This window comes from Oncorhynchus keta, chromosome 21, assembly GCF_023373465.1.
Source record: "Oncorhynchus keta strain PuntledgeMale-10-30-2019 chromosome 21, Oket_V2, whole genome shotgun sequence".
NCBI classification, from domain to species: domain Eukaryota; kingdom Metazoa; phylum Chordata; class Actinopteri; order Salmoniformes; family Salmonidae; genus Oncorhynchus; species Oncorhynchus keta.
In genome coordinates, this window is record NC_068441.1 from 12946727 (window position 1) to 12969103 (window position 22377).

Sequence of the window (22377 nt, forward strand, 5' to 3'; positions counted from 1 at the left end):
ATAATGAACTGAAATTCCACACTGAAAACCGGTCCTATAAATACCCACAGATCAAATGTAACAACTTTGTATCCGGCATGAAAGCACACTTTTGGAATGACATTTCCTCCTTGAGAGTGGCATAGTAATCTCTGCCCTTGATTGAGTACAGTAGACAGAGGAACCGAAACAATGCGGACACTGCTCAACGTGACTGAGTAACCAGGAGCAGTGGCCCTACAGAGGAGGTACTTTACCCCCCGAGAAGACATATAAACGGCTGAGCCTGTGAGTCCGTACACCTCTGCCCTCACTGCACCACCGCCCTCAGGCACCCGCCCTCAGGCACCCGCCTGGCCCACACCACTGTGACCCGATCAAGTCTTCAGAGAGTGAGAAAGACAGAGGACTACTCAAAGAACTTTGAGAACAAGTTTTTCTGCATTTTATTTATTTATCGATCTACTTAGTTGGTGAAATGGCATGCAGAACTTGCCTCTGGCTACTAGGGACAACATTTTTTACTTGCACAGTCCGCCTGGTTGTTGAGGGTACGGAGGTGGGAGCAACCCAGGGGTCGCACCCAGAGCCAGGGGTGGTGGGATCAAACCACAGCCAGGCTGGAGGGGGCCATGGGTCCAGCATCTCAGGGATACAAATCGTGAGCTTTAAGTGGCACCATGTGGAAGCCCCCTACCTCATCGCCTTATGGATACTTGTGGCTGGGGTATCAAAGATGGGTATGTATACAGAGAGGGATGCGATCAGCTCCAATGGCCTATCTATTTGACATTGGTGTCTAATTTCAATTCAGTCCTAATGAAAATTATGCAAAATTATTGTTTTAATTCAGTGTTTTAAACCTTTAGGAAGAGCAGTTAAGTTCTTCAACAGGAGACCCAGACTGTACTCAGGCTCCACTTTGGAAAGTTATTTCATAATTTAGAATATTGTTAGACACAAACTGCTATGTCAGAGAATATACTGTGGAGTTAGTATCAGACAAAAATATGCTGGCAGACAGATATTCCCCAATTGAGTGTTATGTACCATTTACAATATTGACTTTTTGTACATTTGAAAAAAGTACAGACTCCGAGCATCAAAATTGTATATCATACACTGCAGTTGGCGGAATATGGGAAAGTTATGCCTATTTGAAATGTGATTAACTTGTTATTCCAGAAAATCCACTTGAAAGTTTCCCACTTGCTGGAGAGCTCTTTTTTGAGTATTCAGCATCGTTCACACCCTTTTCAGCTTTAGCCCCAACCATCTCCCCCATTTGAGTCTTCACGTGAGGCCATGTGCTAAACCGAGTGATTAAGGTAGTGTAGAAAACAAGTGGTGAAAGTAGTAGCCTATAAAAAGGACATTCTCTAGGTAAAAATACACTTTATCTTTTTATTTTATTTCACCTTTATTTAACCAGGTAGGCTAGTTGAGAACAAGTTCTCATTTGCAACTGCGACCTGGCCAAGATAAAGCATAGCAGTGTGAACAGACAACACAGAGTTACACATGGAGTAAACAATTAGCAAGTCAATAACACAGTAGAAAAAAATGGGCAGTCTATATACAATGTGTGCAAAAGGCATGAGGAGGTAGGCGAATAATACAATTTTGCAGATTAACACTGGAGTGATAAATGATCAGATGGGCATGTACAGGTAGAGATATTGGTGTGCAAAAGAGCAGAAAAGTAAATAAATAAAAACAGTATAAAAACAGTATGGGAATGAGGTAGGTGAAAAAGGGTGAGCTATTTACCTATAGACTATGTACAGCTGCAGCGATCGGTTAGCTGCTCGGATAGCTGATGTTTGAAGTTGGAGAGGGAGATAAAAGTCTCCAACTTCAGCGATTTTTGCAATTCGTTCCAGTCACAGGCAGCAGAGTACTGGAACGAAAGGCGGCCAAATGAGGTGTTGGCTTTAGGCATGATCAGTGAGATACACCTGCTGGAGCGCGTGCTAGTGGATGGGTGTTGCATCGTGACCAGTGAACTGAGATAAGGCGGAGCTTTACCTAGCATGGACTTGTAGATGACCTGGAGCCAGTGGGTCTGGCGACTCATCTAGAGCATACAAGTTGGTGGGTGATATAAGGTGCTTTAGTGACAAAACGGATGGCACTGTGGTAGACTGCATCCAGTTTGCTGAGTAGAGTGTTGGAAGCCATTTTGTAGATGACATCGCAAGTCGAGGATCGGTAGGATAGTCAGTTTTACTAGGGTAAGCTTGGCAGCGTGAGTGAAGGAGGCTTTGTTGCGGAATAGAAAGCCGACTCTGGATTTGATTTTTGATTGGAGATGTTTGATGTGAGTCTGGAAGGAGAGTTTGCAGTCTAGCCAGACACCTAGGTACTTATAGATGTCCACATATTCAAGGTTGGAACCATCCAGGGTGGTGATGCTAGTCGGGCATGCGGGTGCAGGCAGCGATCGGTTGAAAAGCATGCATTTGGTTTTACTCGCGTTTAAGAGCAGTTGGAGGCCACGGAAGGAGTGCTGTATGGCATTGAAGCTCGTTTGGAGGTTGGATAGCACAGTGTCCAATGACGGGCCTATATAGAATGGTGTCATCAGGGAATCGCCCGCAGCAAGAGCAACATCATTGATATATACAGAGAAAAGAGTCGGCCCGAGAATTTAACCCTGTGGCACCCCCATAGAGACTGCCAGAGGACCGGACAGCATGCCCTCTGATTTGACACACTGAACTCTGTCTGCAAAGTGGTGAACCAGGCAAGGCAGTCATCCGAAAAACCGAGGCTGTTGAGTCTGCCGATAAGAATTTGGTGATTGACAGAGTCGAAAGCCTTGGCGAGGTCGATGAAGACGGCTGCACAGTACTGTCTTTTATCGATGGCGGTTATGATATCATTTAGTACCTTGAGTGTGGCTGAGGTGCACCCGTGACCGGCTCGGAAACCAGATTGCACAGCGGAGAAGGTACGGTGGGATTCGAGATGGTGTGACCTGTTTGTTGACTTGGCTTTCGAAGGATGGATATAGGTCTATAGCAGTTTGGGTCCAGGGTGTCTCCCCCTTTGAAGAGGGGGATGACTGCGGCAGCTTTCAATCCTTGGGGATCTCAGACGATATGAAAGAGAGGTTGAACAGGCTGGTAATAGGGGTTGCCACAATGGCGGCAGATAGTTTCAGAAATAGCGGGTCCAGATTGTCAAGCCCAGCTGATTTGTACGGGTCCAGGTTTTGCAGCTCTTTCAGAACATCTGCTATCTGGATCTGGGTAAAGGAGAACCTGGAGAGGCTTGGGTGAGGAACTACGGGGGCGGAGCTGTTGGCCGAGGTTGGAGTAGCCAGGCGGAAGGCATGGCCAGCCGTTGAGAAGTGCTTATTGAAGTTTTCGATAATCATGGATTTATCGGTGGAGACCGTGTTTCCTAGCCTCAGTGCAGTGGGCAGCTGGGAGGAGGTGCTCTTGTTCTCCATGGACTTCACAGTGTCCCAGAACTTTTTGGAGTTGGAGCTACAGGATGCAAACTTCTGCCTGAAGAAGCTGGCCTTAGCTTTCCTGACTGACTGCGTGTATTGGTTCCTGACTTCCCTGAACAGTTGCATATCACGGGGGCTATTCGATGCTACAGTCCGCCACAGGATGTTTTTGTGCTGGTCGAGGGCAGTCAGGTCTGGAGTGAACCAAGGGCTGTATCTGTTCTTGGTTCTGCATTTTTTGAACGGAGCATGCTTATCTAAAATGGTGAGGAAGTTACTTTTAAAGAATGACCAGGCATCCTCAACTGACGGGATGAGGTCAATGTCCTTCCAGGATACACGGGCCAGGTCGATTAGAAAGGCCTGCTCACAGAAGTGTTTTAGGGAGCGTTTGACAGTGATGAGGGGTGGTCGTTTGACTGCGGCTCCGTGGCGGATACAGGCGATGAGGCAGTGATCGCTGAGATCCTGGTTGAAGACAGCGGAGGTATATTTGGAGGGCCAGTTGGTCAGGATGACGTCTATGAGGGTGCCCTTGTTTACAGAGTTAGGGTTGTACCTGGTGGGTTCCTTGATGATTTGAGTGAGATTGAGGGCATCTAGCTTAGATTGTAGGACTGCCGGGGTGTTAAGCATATCCCAGTTTAGGTCACCTAACAGAACAAACTCTGAAGCTAGATGGGGGCGATCAATTCACAAATGGTGTCCAGGGCGCAGCTGGGAGCTGACGGGGTCGGTAGCAGGCGGCAACAGTGATAGACTTGTTTCTGGAGAGAGTAATTTTCAAAATTAGTAGTTCAAACTGTTTGGGTATGGACCTGGAAAGTATGACATTACTTTGCAGGCTATCTCTGCAGTAGACTGCGACTCCGCCCCCTTTGGCAGTTCTATCTTGACGGAAGATGTTATAGTTGGGTATGGAAATCTCTGAATTTTTTGGTGGCCTTCCTGAGCCAGGATTCAGACACGGCAAGGACATCAGGGTTAGCAGAGTGTGCTAAAGCAGTGAAAAACAAACTTAGGGAGGAGGCTTCTGATGTTGACATGCATAAAACCAAGACTTTTCGATCACAGAAGTCAACAAATGAGGGTACCTGGGGGCATGCAGGGCCTGGGTTTACCTCCACATCACCCGCAGAACAGAGTAGTCCTTGGCCTATATCCAAACACTTTGTTCTTCATATTGTCTCTAGTAAACACAATGTATATCCAATCAAACCACCCCCCAGACTCATCTACCATAGATAAGTGGATGGTTCTCTATTGTCTAGACTTGTTCACATGTTCATGAAACACAATAGATGGCCATATCACCCCCAAACACATCTGGCTAAGTTTATGGGTCATGTTATTTTTTTATTTATTTTATTTGACCAGTCAAGTCAGTTAAGAACATATTCTTATTTTCAATGACGGCCTGGGAACAGTGGGTTAACTGACTGTTCAGGGGCAGAACATCAGCTTGGGGGTTTGAACTCGCAACCTTCCGGTTACTAGTCCAACGCTCTAACCACTAGGCTACGCTGACGCCCCGGACTGGACTCTTTTGTTTAGACATGTAGCAAGCTACTTAGCTAAACATATAAATGTACCATAATCCCAACCCATACAGTTTAGTAATACAAACAGATTGTCATACACGTAGCCAGCCACCATGCATGAAATGGTACAGCATTAATCTGCAGGTAAAGCTAACCAATCATCCAGCTAACAGTAGGCTACTGTATAACTAGCGATGCAAACAGATTTCTGACTAAATGAGATACGATTTATAATGTTAGCTGGCATTAGCTACCAAGCAACTAGTTAGCTAGGTTTAATGTTGACTAGCTAGCTAGCAAACAGTATTAAACAATGTTCAATATTCCCTTTATTTGTAGATGTAATCCAGTGAGAGTTGTTTTTTACAAGAACCTTCTGAGTTATCTTTTCGTCTCTCTCATTTGCAATCAAACTTCCACATTTTGTCCATCTTCTTCTCATACTCTGCTTCTACTGGGCATTACACTGAGTTCAAAATTTGGTCCACTTCTTCTGTGACAACAACACTGTTGATGTGTCATCACAAAACTCTGCAATGTCTGGTGCAATGACAATGTTGTTATTTGTTCTCACCCAAGTCAAAGATTTCTTAATCATCTGATTCCATCACAACATTCTCCCACTGAGCTTTGTCGATAGAGTCTGCTAAATTCAGGGAAGCAATGTTGTTGAGAGCTGTAGCAACACATTTGCAGTTGTCCATTGCTATTATCTTTTTAAAAAATCAGCGTAGACTACTGACAGTCGTGAAGAGAGCACGACTACCTATTTTCCCCCTCAGTAGAATGAAAAGATTTGGCATGGGTCCCCAGATCCTCAAAAGGTTACACAGCTGCACCATCGAGAGCGTCCTGACCGGTTGCATCACCTCCTGGTATGGCAACTGCTCGGGCATCCGACCGTAAGGTGCTACAGAAGGTAGTGTGTACGGCCCAGTACATCACTGGGGCCAAGCTCCCTGCCATCCAGGACCTATATACTAGGATATACTTAGTTTATTTAGTAAATATTTTCTTAACTCTATTTCTTGAACTGCATTGTTGGATAAGGGCTTGTAAGTAAGCATTTCACGGTAAGGTTTACAACTGCACAAGTGACTAATAAAATTTGATTTGATCAGGGAAGCCTACGTTGCCTTCAGACTTTTTCTACATTTTGTTCCATTACAGCCTTATTCTAAAATAGATTAAATAAATAAAAATACTCAGCAATCTACTCACAATACCCCATGAAGACAAAGTAAACACAGGTTTTTAGAAATGTTTGCAAATGTATTAAAAATAAAAAACAGAAATACCTTATTGACATAAGTATTCAGATCCTTTGCTATGAGACTCAAAATTGAGCTCAGGTGCATCCTGTTTCCATTGATCATCCTTGAGATGTTTCTGCAACTTGATTGGAGTCTACCTGTGGTAAATTCAATGGATTGGACATGATTTTGAAAGGCACAGAACTCTCTATATAAGGTCTGACAGTTGACAGTGCATTTCAGAGCAAAAACCAAGCCAAGAGGTCGAGTGAACTGTCGGTAGAGCTCCGAGACAGGATTGGGTCAAGGCACAGATCTGGGGAAGCGTACCAAAACATTTCTGCAGCATAGAAGGTCCCCAAAAATGCTGTGGCCTCGATCATTCTTAAATGGAAGAAGTTTGGAAACACCAAGACTCTTCCTAGAGCTGCGCGGGCAAACTTTGCAATCGGGGGACAAGGGCCTTGGTCAGGGAAATGATCACGAGCCCGATGGTCACTCTGACAGAGCTCTAGAGTTCCTCTGTGGAGATGGGAGAACCTTCCAGAAGGACAACCATCTCTGCAGCACTCCACCATTCAGACCATTATGTTAGTGGCAAGAGGGAAGCCACTCTTCAGTAAAAGGCACATGACAGCCCACTTGGAGTTTGCCAAAAGGCACATGCAGACTCACAGACTATGAGAAACAAGATTATCTGGTCTGATGAAACCAAGATTTCACTCTTTGTCCTGAATTCCAAGCGTCACGTCTGGAGGAAACCTGGCACCATCCCTACATTACATTACATTACATTTAAGTCATTTAGCAGACGCTCTTATCCAGAGCGACTTACAAATTGGTGCATTCACCTTATGACATCCAGTAGAACAGTCACTTTACAATCAGGTGAAGCATGGTGGTGGCAGCATCATGCTGTGGGGATGTTTTTCAGCGGCAGGGACCGGGAGACTAGTCAGGACCGGAAAAAAATAAATGAATTCCCATGTTTATCATTTTGCAGGAGAATATCAGAATATCTGTCCGACAATTGAAGCTCAACAGAAGTTGGGTGACGCAACAGGACAACGACCCAAAACACAGAAGTAAATCAACAACAGAATGGCTTCAACAGAAGAAAATACGCCTACTGGAGTGGCCCAGTCAGAGTTCTGACCTCAACCCGATTTAAAATGCTGCGGCATGACCTCGAGTGGTTCACCAGACATCCTAAGAATATTGCTGAACTGAAACAGTTTTGTAAAGATGAATGGTCCAAAACTCCTTCTGACCGTTGTGCAGGTCTGATCTGCAACTACAGAAAACGTTGAGTTTATTGCTGCCAAAAGAGGGTCAACCAGTTATTAAATCCAAGGGTTCACATATTTTCCCACCGTACACTGTGAATATTTACACAGTGTATTCAATAAATACATGAAAATGTATAATTGTTTGTGTGTTATTAGTTTAAGCAGACTGTATTTGTATATTTTTGTGACATAGATGTAATTCCAAAGGTAATTCCAAAGGGTTCACATACTTTTTCTTGCCACTGTATACTGTGTATGTATGTAAGACCGTAGGACCTAGAGGGGAAGAATAGGATTTGAGGTCAATTTTAAACACCAGACTGATCAAAGGTAGCAGGCAATACCATCCCTCCAGTGAGAACAAAATCTGTCTTTTGTGTAGCATTTGTGCCATAAATAGGCCCAGCATACCGCTACTACTGTCTGGTAACTGTAGCTTTTGTCAGTGTTATCAAGGCAACACACTGTTCTCCCGACCAAGTGCTTTTAGCGTTTTACCCAAGTTCATGGGATATATTAAGACATTCCATAGATAACTGTTCAGAAATGTTGACAATGGTTTTTGAGTAGGTGTGAAATAAGTGTGAATATGGCATCTTCTTACATACAGTACTTTATATTCTCAAGGCCAATCACTGTGCTTCAGACAGGAACAGTGCTTATGTCCAAAACAGTGGCAAAAAAGTAGAACATTTAGAAGGGAAGAAAAAGCTGAGCAAATGAGGAACAAAAATGCATGTTTTATTAAAGTTAAAGTTTATGTTTTGTTAAAATGTTCTCCAAACAAGTGAAGAATAATTTACTCAAAGATACTTTTCTAAGAGTTAGTCTGGAGTGGTCTCAATCCGTGTAACTAACCAATAACCATACATGTCACAAAGGAAAAATCCTTTGAACAACAGCTTATCTATTTGTTTACTTAACATTTAACTAATTTATCCCAGATCCGGAGTGTTGGGTATACATCACTTGAGTATAAGTAACACATAAAATGGATTATAACTCTCTCAACAGCTTTTGCAACTTGCTAAATATTTTCTTTTCGCAGCCAAGGTCCTCGAGGATAAATAAACAGAATAGTAAAGGAGAATCTAAACTTAATCTTTAATTGAGCTTCCGGCAGTCAAGAGCAACCTGTAGCCTGAAACACCTCAGCAGAATATACAACCCTGAGGTACCAGAAAGATACAACCCTCAGCACTGTGGGTGGATGACAAATCCAGGTGTTGCTGTGCAGTGTCAGTGAATATCTCCACATTAAGATAGAGAAGAGGTCATCTGAATAAGTAGAATCTGATAAAACATGTATGACTTATGAGAAATCCCTGCCTCATGCCACTTATTCAGAGTGTGAGTGAGTGATGAACACATTTATAATGGTACGCTGCCAATGAATCGTACTCCAGGGTTCAAAAGACTTTCTCAGTCTTCCGAAATGGTTGATCATTTACAGACGTCATATCCTCACACATTTTAATCTCTTTGCTTTACCGTTTAGTTAGGGATTTGAGTTTCAGCACCTTCCTGTGTGTGAAGCCCAATAAAGTTGTCAAGAAGGAACAGATGTCAATGTCTGACTTCCTAGTATCCTGTGGGCATCTTGATCCCGTTATTGCCCAAGGATCAACAAAGTGTAGGGAGGCCAGACCCTGTATTCATAAAGCGTCTCAGAGAATGAGTTCTGATCTAGGATCAGGTCCTCCCAGTTCATGTATGCATATTCAGTGGGATCTTAAAGGCAAAACAAAACTGAGCCTAAATCAGCACTTCAACTCTGAGATGCTTTATGAACACAACTCCAGGGATCAAGAACATGTAAGGTTGACTGAACTCATTACCCAATTACGCTCAAATAGTGCCAGCGACTCAGCCCTGAAAAGTTGATGTTGACTTCAGAGGTTTGCCAGACAGTGAGCAGAGCACAAGCGCCATGAACTCTCTCTGAGGCATCATTGGAGTAATGAAGCAGAAATAATTGACTGGGTTGGTACCTGAGACAGTTTATGGTTTAGGTCTGTTTGACTTGGCTCGTCTGCACCTGAATCTATCAAAATGATCCCTGTAATCTTTTCTACTCGCTGACACTCTTTGGCTCTCATTTCCTCTACGTATCACGGACTTTGTCTCTTGTCTCTCTCTGTTCCCCAACAGTGGTCGAGCTGAACCACAGCCTGACCAGTGTGATCCCGGAGAGCGCCCTCCTCATCATCATCGGTTGGATCCTGGGCGGCATCATCTACGGGGCAGACAAGATGCAGACCTTCACCCTGACACCCACCGTCTTCTTCTTCTACCTGCTGCCCCAAGTCATCCTGGATGCAGGCTACTTCATGCCCAACAAGCTGTTCTTCAGCAACATGGGCGCCATCCTGGTTTACGCTGTGATTGGCACCTGCTGGAACGCTGCCACTGTGGGTCTCGGCCTCTGGGGGTGCTGGTTGGGCGGGGCCATGGGTAAGGCAGCCAACATGTTTGTCCCAAATGGCACCCCATTCACTATACAGTGGTACACTTCTTTTGACCAGGGGGTCCTGGTAAAAAGTAGTGACTATACAAGTAATAGGCTGTCATTTGGAACTGGCCCGACCAAAGCTTGAACTGATGATTGAAACTGGCATCTGTGAGGTCCTCAATCAGCAAGTTAACGGGTAATGTAGTTTAAAGGTCTGAGATCATTATACCTTTCACTCTGGGCCTCTGCAGGTGATATGGACATTGGTCTCCTTCAGTTCCTGTTGTTTGGGAGTCTAATTGCTGCTGTGGACCCTGTGGCTGTAATTGCCGTGTTTGAGGAGGTCCATGTCAACGAGGTCCTGTTCATCATGGTGTTTGGGGAGTCCCTCCTCAATGATGGTGTCACAGTGGTTTGTCTCACATTTTCATCCTCATTCAGCATTATTAGGCCATGTCCCAAATGACACCCAAATGGTGTGTCTCTGGTCAGAAGAAGTTCAATATGTAGACTAAGAATAGGCCGCTGAATTAATGTTTACACTATAGTTTTTTTGCCCACAAAATGTACTCAACTTTTGAAATGTGTTGCTTTAGTGAACTTCATCATTGCAAAGATATACCCAATGAGTGAAGTACAAAGGCAATACACAAACTGCATTCCAAGACAGGGCTCCTTGGCTGAACTGCATGCATCAGTCATGTGCTTCACTCTGAGACTGCTGTCCGTTTGTACATAACAACATAAATCACATACAAATAGACCAGGAATAATTATGTTTGTCCAATGGATAGACTACACCATGTATTCCATTGATTGTAACACAATAAAGCTGGGACCCCATTTTTTGGCCATAATTTCTGGGGATGCTCATTTTTTGGCCATAATTTCTGGGGATGCTCATTATTTGGCCATAATTTCTTGGGATGCTTATTTTTTGGCCATAATTTCTGGGGATACTCATTTTTTTCTGGCGACACAACCCCACCCAAAATCTAATTACACAACGTTACATTCAGTCAATTTAGATTTTCAAATAACGTGAACTAATAACCTTCAATCCACTGCATTTTCAGCTTTCTAGGAGAATCAATACATACATTTACTCAATACAATTACATTTTTCAAATGATCTTTCTATATACCGTTTGTATATTCTCCCATATATATTATATAGTTCCCCCCCTCCAAAATAAAATATAAAGTTGCAATTTTTATAAATGTAAATTCCCACCCCACTGCAATTCCACGACACAGACGTTAAACACCACTGCATTAAAAAACATACTGTTCTATTGATTTGGTTGCATTTGGTTCCCTAACCTCCCCACCTCCTCAGTGACCAGTCATCTTTATGTCCATGTTCCCTCAGGTGCTGTTCAATGTGTTTGATGCATTCGTGTCGCTGGGAGGGGCAGAAATTGATGCTGTAGAGATCATTAAAGGCATAAGTATGTAAGATCCACACACTTTTTGCATCCCCACTGACTGTTTCCCTATTAAGTGCACTATATAGGGAATAGTGTGACATTTGGTATGCACATTTTCAGCGTTGGATTCTCAGGCCAAATGCCAAGCCATTAACAACCCTGTCGTGTAATCAATAGTGACAACTTCTTGTGCCATCTTGAAGCAAACTGAAAGGGGAATGCAACAAGCAGTAGATTATGTAATCTGTTTAACTAAAATGTTATGTATTCATGAAATAATCAATATCTTTGTTCACTGTTTGCCTCTCCATATGTCCGTCTTCCTCTTTCTCACTCCTCTTTCGCACTCTCATTCTTTCCCTCTACCATGTGTAGTCTCGTTCTTCGTGGTGGCATTCGGAGGCTCCTTGGTTGGTATTATCTTCGCTCTGCTGATCTCGCTCCTGACCAGATGCACAAAGAACATCCAGATCATCGAGCCAGGCTTCATCTTCATCCTGGGCTACCTCTCCTACCTGACAGCTGAGATGCTCTCGCTATCCGCTATCCTGTCGTAAGTGCTTCTGAGTGTTATGTTGATTTATTAGGCCAACAATAGCCTTTCCGTAAAGGGAGGTTCTATTCAAAACACAACCTAACATGATTTTTCCACTTGGCTGTAATCGATTTGGATATGTATTTCAGTTACTTAGTACAGTGCATCCAGAAAGTATTCAGACCCCTTTACCTTTTCCACCTTTTTTAATGTTACAGCGTATTCTAAAATGGATAAAAACATTTTTTTTGTATCAATCGACACACCCTATAATGACAAAAAGAAAACTGGCTTGTAGAAATCTTTTGCACATCCATTAAGAATAAAAAACAGAAATACCTTATTTACATAAGTATTCAGACCCTTTGCCATGAAACTCGAAATTGAGCTCAGTTTCATCCTGTTTCCATTGATCATCCTTGAGATGTTTCTGGAACTTGATTGGAGTCTACCTGTGGTAAATTCAATTGATTGGACATGCTTTGGAAAGGCACACACCTGTCTATATATGGTCCCCCAGGTGACAGACCCATGACAGACCAAAAACCAAGCCATAGTGTCGAAGGAATTATCCGTGGAGCTCCGAGACAGGATTGTGTCGAGGCACAGATCTGGGGAAGGGTACCAAAACATTACTGCAGCATTGAAGGCCTTAAGAACACAGTGGCCTCCATCATTCTTAAATTGAAGAATTGTCAAAGCATCAAGACTCTTCCTAGAGCTGGCTGCCCGGCCAAACTCGGCATTCGGGGGAGAAGGGCTTTGGTCAGGGAGGTGACAAAGAACCCGATGGTCACTCTGACAGAGCTCCAGAATTCCTCTGTGGAGATGGGAGAAACTTCCAGAAGGACAACCATCTCTGCAGCACTCCACCAATCATTCCTTTATGGTAGAGTGGCCAGACAGATGCCACTCCTCAGTAAAAGGCAAATGACAGCCCGCTTGGAGTTGCCAAAAGGCACCTAAAGACTCTGACCATGAGAAACAAGATTCTCTGGTCTTATGAAACCAAGATTGCACTCTTTGGCTTGAATAACAAGAGGAAACCTGGCACCATCCCAAAGATGAAGCATGGTGGTGGCAGCATCATGCTATGGGGATGTTTTTCAGAGGCAGGGACTGGGTGACTAGTCAGAATTGAGGGAAAGATGAATGGAGCAAAGTACAGAGCGATCCTTGATGAAAACCTGCTCCAGAGTGGGTTCATGATCTAACAGGACAACGACCCTAAGCACCAAGCCAGGACAACACAGGAGTGGCATCAGGACTCTGAATGCCCTTGAGTGGCCCAGCGAGAGCCTGGACTTGAACTTGATCGAACATTTCTGGGAGAGACCTGAAAATAGCTGTACAGCTACGCTCCCCATCCAACCTGACAAAGCTTTAGAGGATCTGCAGAGAAGAAGGGGAGAAACTCCCTAACTACAGGTGTGCCAAGCTTGTAGCATCATACCCAAGAAGACTCAAGGTTGAAATCGCTGTCAAAGGTGCTTCAACAAATTCCTGAGTAAATGGTCTGAATACATACGCTACCGTTCAAAAGTTTTAGAACACCTACTTATTCAAGGGTTTTTCTTTAATTTGACTATTTTCTACTTTGTAGAATAAGACATTAAAACTATGAAATTAACACATATGGAATCATGTAGTAACCAAAGTGTTAAACAAATCAAAATATATTTGAGATTCTTCAAAGAGCCACCATTTGCCTTGATGACAGCTTTGCACACTCTTGGCACCCTCTCAAACTGCTTCACCTGGAATGCTTTTCCAACAGTCTTGAAGGAGTTCCCACATATGCTGAGCACTTGTTGGCTGCTTGTCCTTCACTCTGCGGTCCGACTCATCCCAAACCATCTCAATTTGGTTGAGGTCGGGGAATTGTGGAGTCCAGGACATCTGATGCATCTGACGTTTTTAAATTTTTTAAATACATTTGCAAACATTTCTAAAAACCTATTTTGGCTTTGTCATCATGAGGTATGGTGTGTAGATTTATGATGGGAAAAAAACTATTTAATCCATTCTAGAATAAGGCTGTAATTTAATGTGGAAAGAGTCAAGTGGTCTGAATGCACTGTATGTACAGTATGAGCCTTATAGAAGATTATGGTCCATAATCTTTGGGCCCTCTACTCACCATGAAATACGATCCATTTGCCTGCTGTGCCATAGGATCGTGTTTTGTGGCATCTGCTGTCAGAAGTATATCAATGCCAACATGGATGAGAGGTCGGTCACCACAGTACGATACGTCATGAAGGTGTTAGCCAATGGCTCAGAGACCATCATCTTCGTCTTCCTCGGCATCTCGGCCATAGATCCAGCTGTATGGGTTTGGAACACAGGCTTCATCCTCCTCACACTCCTCTTCATCTTTGTGTTCAGGTTCATAGGTCAGTTTTGATCTTTAGTATGATTTTGTGAAATCACTGCTGACTCCATTTCACTCTTCATAGGATGAACAATATTGTAGTTTGGAAGCTTAGGGCTGATTATAAACTTGCAATCCCTGTGTATGTAGCTCAGTATTTTACTCAAAGATCCTCATTCAAGGCTTCACATTACCAGCACTAACACTCTGTGTGTCTATGTATGTTTGTGTGTTTATATCACAGGGGTCTTTCTCCTTACCTGGATTCTGAACAAGTACCGACTGGTTCCCTTGGAGTTCATTGATCAGGTGGTGATGAGCTACGGTGGCCTGCGAGGGGCAGTTGCTTACGGCCTTGTGGCCATGCTGGATGAGAATAAGTTCAAAGAGAAGAATTTGATGGTCAGCACCACCCTTATAGTGGTGTACTTCACTGTCATGCTGCAGGTAAAATGGCTAATTTAAATGTAAAACTTCAGTCCATTGCGATTTCATTAGTTGTGGAAATGTTTTTCTTCCATAGTGTAATATGTCTTGACTTGAATAGACTGGCATATGTTAGTTACCAGTTTACTATATATTCTTCTTCTTTGGTGCAGGGAATAACCATGAAACCACTGGTCACCTGGCTGAAAGTGAAGAGAGCAGCCGTGACAGAACTCACACTAGCTGAAAAAATACAGAATAGGGTAAATATTTGGTTAGAAGTCTTTGTTGTTCATCAGCCTGAGAATCAGATAACTAACCATACATCTCTTTTATAAATCCACAATGTAAAGTTTCACCTTTTGTTGTGACAGATCTTCAGGGTCAGACCACAAAAGTCAAAACCCACCTCCAATATAGCTGAACCCTTATTTTACAAGGCATAAACCATTTAATCTAACAGTGTTGAAATTGGTTGACCTAAATATATTCTTGACAAGATAAATCCATGACTCACCATTCATTTTTATTTGTTCAGACCTTTGACCACATGCTTGTCGCCATAGAGGACATTTCTGGACAAATAGGACATAACTACATGAGAGACAAGTATTTGGACACTAACATCACATTATCAACTTCAATAAGTTATTATCATATTATAAGTACAGTTTGAATTAATATATCACATACCATACCTTGAAAGACAGAACGTTAGCACAGATTTTTAGAATTGTATCCTTTTCCTATCTTCTCGTATCCTTCTAAGGTGGCATAACTTTGAGGAGAGGTGGTTGTGCTGGTTCTTGATGAAGCCCTCTGCCAGGAAATCCCGTGACTACATATTCAACATCTTCCACCAGCTCAACCTCAAGGATGCCATGAGCTATGTAAAGGAGGTAAGAGCTACTCACAAGGTCAGGGAAAGCCATTACAACTTAATACTGTATATACAAACGCAATATATTGACCACCAAGATCACTGATCTACAGTAACATGAACAAATAAAGAAATTGGATGGCAGACCATGAAGTCTTCTTATGCTCCCACCATAGGGAGAACGCAGAGGCTCATTGGCGTTCGTTCGGAATGAGACCAAGGCCGATGTGGATTTCAATAAGAAGTTTCGTGCCAGTTTCTCTGAGATTATGCCTGACATCATGGCAGATAATATGGGACCGGATCATGTTCCACTCTCCTCTATCTTGTAAGCAACATTTCCTGACTTTAGGGTTCTGGTCATGTACTAAATAGGGACTAGAGTGTCATTTGGGATGCTGTCTAAAACACATGCATCATTAACTTGGGTTGGCGGACATATAAACGTAAACTCTTTTTTCATTCTATGGCAACTATAAATGCATACCATCACAGGGAAGTGTTTCATTGGAAGATGCAGGATGATTAGCATAAACATGACTTATTTATGAGAAACATTACATCAGGAAGCAGAGAAGGGAAATGTCCCTTTAAATGTAATCCAAGGGATTTACCATCAGTTTTCTAAATGTTCTTTGACAGAGAGGAACACACGTTCACAAAAATGTTATTAACTAACATCAGGATCACTCTAGGTCTTATTTCCAACAAAGGATTGACTAGTTGTAGATGTCTTTATCTTATCCAACAGTTGATCTATGATTTTCCAAGTTTACTTTATATTATTGAAGAATTCTTGGAATTTGTTAGTAAAAATATATTTTGGGGGGTATCCGAAGTAGGTGAGTAGATTTGTTCTTGTACTTTTTATAATTTGCAGAATTCAGGGGAGAGGGATTTGTGATTTGTCATCTTTATCTGGATCCCAATTCGCTGATGCCATGATGACATATAATCTTTCTTTCTAATAGATTTAAGTAAATACTATTATTATACCACCAAATATGATGATTCAAAATAGAAACAAAAGCATACAGTAGCAAAAGCATGGTTAGTAGACACTAACTTTTTGTAGAGTAAGATCCTTCTCCTTGCTCCTCAATCAATGTACTGTAACACTTGAAATACTGTAGGTCTGGTACGTTTTCAGTGTCTGCCCTCCAGTGGCCAGCTAAACAACAACAGTGTACATTTATATTTCTTCCCTTCTAGACAGGACATTGTGCCCTCTGTCTGCCTAGACATGCATGAGCAGGACCTGACAATGAGGGAGTCAGAGGACTTTAATGCACACCATCTACTGCAGCAGCACTTGTACAGAGGCAGGAAACAGGTAATAGAGCACTCAAAACTCTCAGGGGCGGTTTCCCGGACATCGATTAATAAGCCTTGCCCTGGATTTAAAAACAAACTCAAAGGAGAATCTCAGGATTAGGCTTAATCTGTGTCTTAAACACCCCTCAATGTTGAGCAATTATCTTAGCACCAAATCACTTATCATTAGTTTTCCACTGTCACTGGTTGCTTGTTTCATCGTATTAGTTTGTGTGCTAACAGGCCAGTTGTAATCCTTTTACCTTTTCTTTTTGTTGATACTGTACTCAAAGGGAAATCCCAATCTTCAGGAGCAAATGTATGGGGATTCTGTCTCCTCAAGCATCTCCTGCATCTTGTCAATCCACAATCAGCCATATCACAGATTAAGATGGTCAGTTACCCTGTTCTCTTCCTCTCATTCCCTCAACAGCACAGACACAGGTACAGTCGGAGCCACCTCGAAACCAACAGGGATGAGAATGAGGTGCAAGAGATCTTCCAGAGAACAATGAGAAGCCGTCTAGAGTCATTCAAGTCAGCCAAAATGGGTGTCGCCCCTGCCAAGAAGATCCAAACCAAGCATCAAAAGAAAGATAAACCACAAAAGGTCAGGGGTGAAGGCACTTTTTCCCCCTTCCTCCGTGTCCGACCTCATAGCCATCCTCTTATAGGCAATGTAATGTGTATGTTGTGTAATTTCATGTTATGTCATTTTTAGATGCCAAATGGAAACTCTTCGGATAAAAGTAAAAACCATCCTTATGGGGATAAAGGTACTTGCTCTTTGCTTTTCACTTCTCTTTTGCATTATATGAAATGGTTAAGGGGGGAAAAGATGATTACTGATTACATTAGCTTTCTGCCATTTGGGCTTAGATACCTCTGCATTAACCTAACGTAACAGGCGTGAAAGAAATGGCTCAAACTAGATCCCCCACGTCTTGATGAGAATAAAACCTTTTAGGGGGAAGGTTCTCTTCTGCACTGTTCATCCAATCCAGTAAATGTGGAGGAGTTAAGATGGAGTGTCACCTTGTTAACATCCAAAAACAGAAGTCGCGTCTAGGTCTGTGGCAGTCATGAACGTTTTTCAGACGGTTATTTTCATACAAAAGACTGCTGCTGATGCCCACCTTTGGAACATCTACATTTAAATAAGGCGAATAAATCAATGTAATGTACACCATCACAATGAATCCATTATTTATTTTAGGTCGGTCTAAAGAAACATTATGATATGATGAAAATGTATGGAAACCATGTGTTTGATACCATTCCACTGATACCGGTCCAGCCATTACCACAAGCCCGTCCTCCCCAATTAAGGGGCCACCAACCTCCTGTGGTATGCATAATAATACAGTCCCACTCAAAGGCGATTAGTAGAATTTGTTTAATTTTGGAGAATAGGCTAGTCTAATTATTTACCATAGACATCATTAATCAGTTTTTTATTTAAAAAATTCTGCCCTGTGTAATATGCGGTAGGCTATGTATTGTATAACGGCCCAATAATTATTTAAACAAAATCATTTGGGCTGGGCTCATATTGGCCTATGCGTATGGATAAGCTCTAATATGCGGATGCGTGTTTTGAATTAATCATCACCTTAGAAAGCGCTGTCGACTTCGTTGTTAAGCTTTGAAACAACATCCACTGCGACCATTTTTCCACTCAGTTTCAACCTGTTGTTGAACTTATTTCTTCAAATTGATCAATCACATTGAGGTGAGTGTTTTAAAAGCACAACACTATTTTGATAAGTGTTTGATGTGATTTTCAATTGCATTTGCATTGATGTCAGGGTGGTTAGAGCACGTGTTAAACTCATTCCATGGAGCGTCGAGTGTCTGCAGGTTTTCACATCTCCCTTGGACTTGATGAATTAAGGTCACTGATTAGTAAGGAAATCTCTTCACCTGGTTGTCTAGGTCTTAATTGAAAGGAAAAAACAAAAACCCACAAACACTAGGCTCTCTATGGAATGAGTTTGACACCCATGGGTTATATGGACATGAGAGTCCTGCGTGCCAGGCCGTTAGCGACCTGATGGTCGTTAGCGAGTTGGGTACTACTAAGCATGTCCAGAGTGCATAAGAGGAAATTACCCCTATTCAACAGTCAAGTGTAATTTTACTGCAGTCATGACTCATTACCGCCGGTGTGGTGGTAATACTGTCACTGCAACAGCCCTAGTCTCATCACAGGCTCTCACTTCCATTTCCCCTGAAAAACCAGAACATACGGTTGTTGACAACCCCGCAGAGGCTACCCCTGCATAAATGAACAACATAATTTCATTGTTTTCTGATTGGCTGTTTCGCTCTGCCTCCAGATTTTGAGTTTTCTGAAGGAGACTGTGGCTCTGGTGACGAGGCTGCTGGCGATTTATTCCCCATGAGGGCCTATAGAGTAAAAGGTAAGAGTCTTCTTCACATCAACTCAAGACTAATGAAACCAACCAATTTAAACATGCCAAAGCCACACTAAAACCATTGAGTTACTAACACTAATCTCACCTCAGAGACCTTTCAGTCAGTTAAATCAATTCCATTAATTCTATCCCTTCTGGTGTAGCTGGAATAGTGAACCCAGCCTTCATGGCAGAGATGGACCCCATGGACAACATGCAACAGATCCCACATGTAGCACTTCTTCCACAAACTTTGAACTCCTTTGACACCTAACCCTGGGTCCTGGTCGTGACCCCAGTTGCCAAAGAATCAAACATTGCACCTGCTCTTTGACAAAACATTTACTAGGGCATGTTTTCTTTGCTGTGCAGTTGTTTAACCATAGTTCTGTATCCCCAGACAAAACACTCCAGGTCCAGTAACCCTTGTGCTCTCCAAAAAAGGCTTTCAGTCTTGACTGAGCTCTTCCCTCTTCTTAGTGTATGTTTGGTTGTAGGTTAGGTTTTTTTTTAAGTAAAGGGAACTGTGTATTTATATAACTCCATTGTAACACATGAAGATCATCATGAGTCCAACACCAAATAAGAATGTTTGACATTTGACCTTGCCATCCAAATCCATGGTAAATTCTGACCCGGTTTACCTGACAAAACCAATCCCTCAAACAATCCAGGCTTTGCCTGGCTTGCTCACATCCCATGTAGGCTGACAGTAAAAGAAAGTTCAGTCACACTTGATTTGGATAGTCCCATATAGATCATCTACGGCTGGTCATATTATTTACATTTGAGTCATTTAGCAGACGCTCTTATCCAGAGCAAGTTACAGAGTTACAGTGCATTCATCTTCAAAACGCTAGGAGGGACAAGCACATATCACAGGCATAGCAAGTACATTTTTACTCAGTAAAGTAGGGTGGGTGTCAGAAGGGGGGAACGAGAAAAGTATCTAAGTGCCATCTGCATAGCAATGATAGGAGAGACCATGTGAGGATATGAAGGAGCTCCTCCTGACCAGCTTAGCTGTCCACAGCCCTGTTCTGTAAACTTGCAATGATTCACTCAGCCACGGAGCAGGAGGGGCTGGGAGGAAAGGGGACAGTGCGAGTCATAAGATGCGGAAAGGGAGGAGGGTAAGGCCGATGAGGCAGAATCAGGAGACAGGAGAGAGAAGGATTTAGCAGAAGGGAGAGATGGTAGAATAGCAGAGGAGAGAGTAGTGGGAGAGAGAGAGCGAAGACCATGACCATTTGGGTAGGGGCTGAATGGCTAGGTTTGGAGAAGAGTGAGACAGAAAAGGAAACAAAGAAGTGATCAGATACCTGGAGGGGGGGTTACAGTGAGATTAGTAGAAACATGAGGTCAAGCATATTGCCTGCCTTGTGAGTGAGAGGGGACTGGGAAAGGCTGAGGTCAAAAGAGGCAAGGAGGGGAAAGAAAGAAATCGAAGGCAGATGTCGGGAGGGGGAAGTCGTCAAGTATGAAGAGCGGTGAGTCATCACCAAGAAAACACCATATCAAGGTGTCAAGCTCATTGAGGAACTCTCCAAGGGCACCTGCAGGGGATAGATGACAACAATGTTAAGCTTGAGTGGACAAGTGACAGTGACAGCATGGAATTCAAATGAGAACAGGTGAGTGAGGGAGAAAATAGAACATTTCCACTTAGGAGAAACGAGTAGCCCTGTGCCACCACCGCGACGACCAGATGCTCTCAGACTTTGAGAGAAAACATAGTCAGATGAAGAGAGAGCTGCTGGAGTAGCAGTGTTCTCTGGGGTGATCCATGTCTCCGTCAGGGCCGAAAAGTCAACGGACTGAAGTGTACCATAAGCTGAAATAAACTTGCCGTTCTTGACTGCAGATCGGCAGTTCCAAAAGCTGCCAGAGACCAGGAATTGCACATGGATTGCGCGCGCAAGGTACACTAAATTAGAATGGTTGCAACCAAGGGGTGGGGAGAGTCCTTGAAGCCTACAGGGAGAGGAGTGGACAGGTATAGAAAACACACAGTTTCCAAAGCCACAAAAGAGCAAAATGAGATCTGAAAATAACTAGGTAAGATACTGAAGTGAGAGTGTGGTGTGGAGCCTTCCTATCTTTCCTTCCTCTAATAACTATGCAGAACAACAAGGCAGAACAGTCTTAGTTTTGAGACGAGACCACCACTGACACGACCACAGCTTATAGCTGCCACTGAGAAAACAGAGGAGATTGAACAAACTATATTGTATGTTGATAAGCAACTGCTTGCTAAGGTTACAGTTAGGGTTAGGTTTGGAATAACCGTTAGGGTAAGGGTTAAGGTAAAGATTTGGGTTAGGATAAGGTTAGAGCTAGGGTTAATGGATAGTTGAAATGTTGTTGATACTTATTGAATATCTACTTGGGACAATCCAAATAAAGTGTTACCAAAAGTGTAACGACACACCACATTTAAGTTCATAGAATGAGACCAAACAAGCAAGTTTATTCAGACTGTCATTTTTGTGACCACCTCATGTCCTCACTCTTTAATGTGATCAAATTATGTCGATTTTTTTGATGATAAAGAATATAAAGCACTTTATATGACAGTAATTTATTGAGAGGATGACATAATCTAATGCAATTTTAACAATTGAAATGCTGTCAATCACTTTGTGTTTTTTTCCATTTGTTTGAGAGATTTGTAGCCATTTTTGGGGTCAAGATGTAGTTGGTGTTGAAAAATTGAATTTTACAGATGTAAATGTCACTTGTATAGTAAAGAAATAACCTATTTATTCACCAATAAAGTTTATTGGTTACCTGTATCGTGTATCAGTCTGTTCAGCTTTGCATTAGACTAATCTAAGCAGACTATTGTTTCATGGGAGACATATCATTCAATAATTAACTTACAATGGTGTCACTCATCATAGCCAGGAGTTGTACCACAATGACTCTGTTACAGTAAACGTGTGAAAACTGTAAATCTACAGATTGTCAGTCGCAGTGGTAAATCAGGAAATCTTTTAGGTTTACCAGTGAGACAGAGAATTGAGA

General features: G+C 42.6%; 1 protein-coding gene across 1 annotated transcript; it reads left to right on the forward strand.

The window, feature by feature from the left end:
- The first annotated feature begins 286 nt into the window (after positions 1-286).
- LOC118400158 (sodium/hydrogen exchanger 3) lies at positions 287-22145 on the forward strand. The gene is made up of 16 exons (XM_035796710.2): positions 287-719; positions 9674-9976; positions 10226-10386; positions 11347-11425; positions 11780-11957; positions 14115-14335; positions 14558-14760; positions 14913-15002; positions 15278-15348; positions 15509-15638; positions 15796-15947; positions 16832-16952; positions 17367-17543; positions 17655-17709; positions 19273-19356; positions 19515-22145. The coding sequence occupies exons 1-16, from the start codon at positions 458-460 to the stop codon at positions 19622-19624; spliced, it is 2397 nt and encodes a 798-aa protein (XP_035652603.1). The 5' UTR covers positions 287-457; the 3' UTR covers positions 19625-22145.
- Positions 22146-22377: the final 232 nt, after the last annotated feature.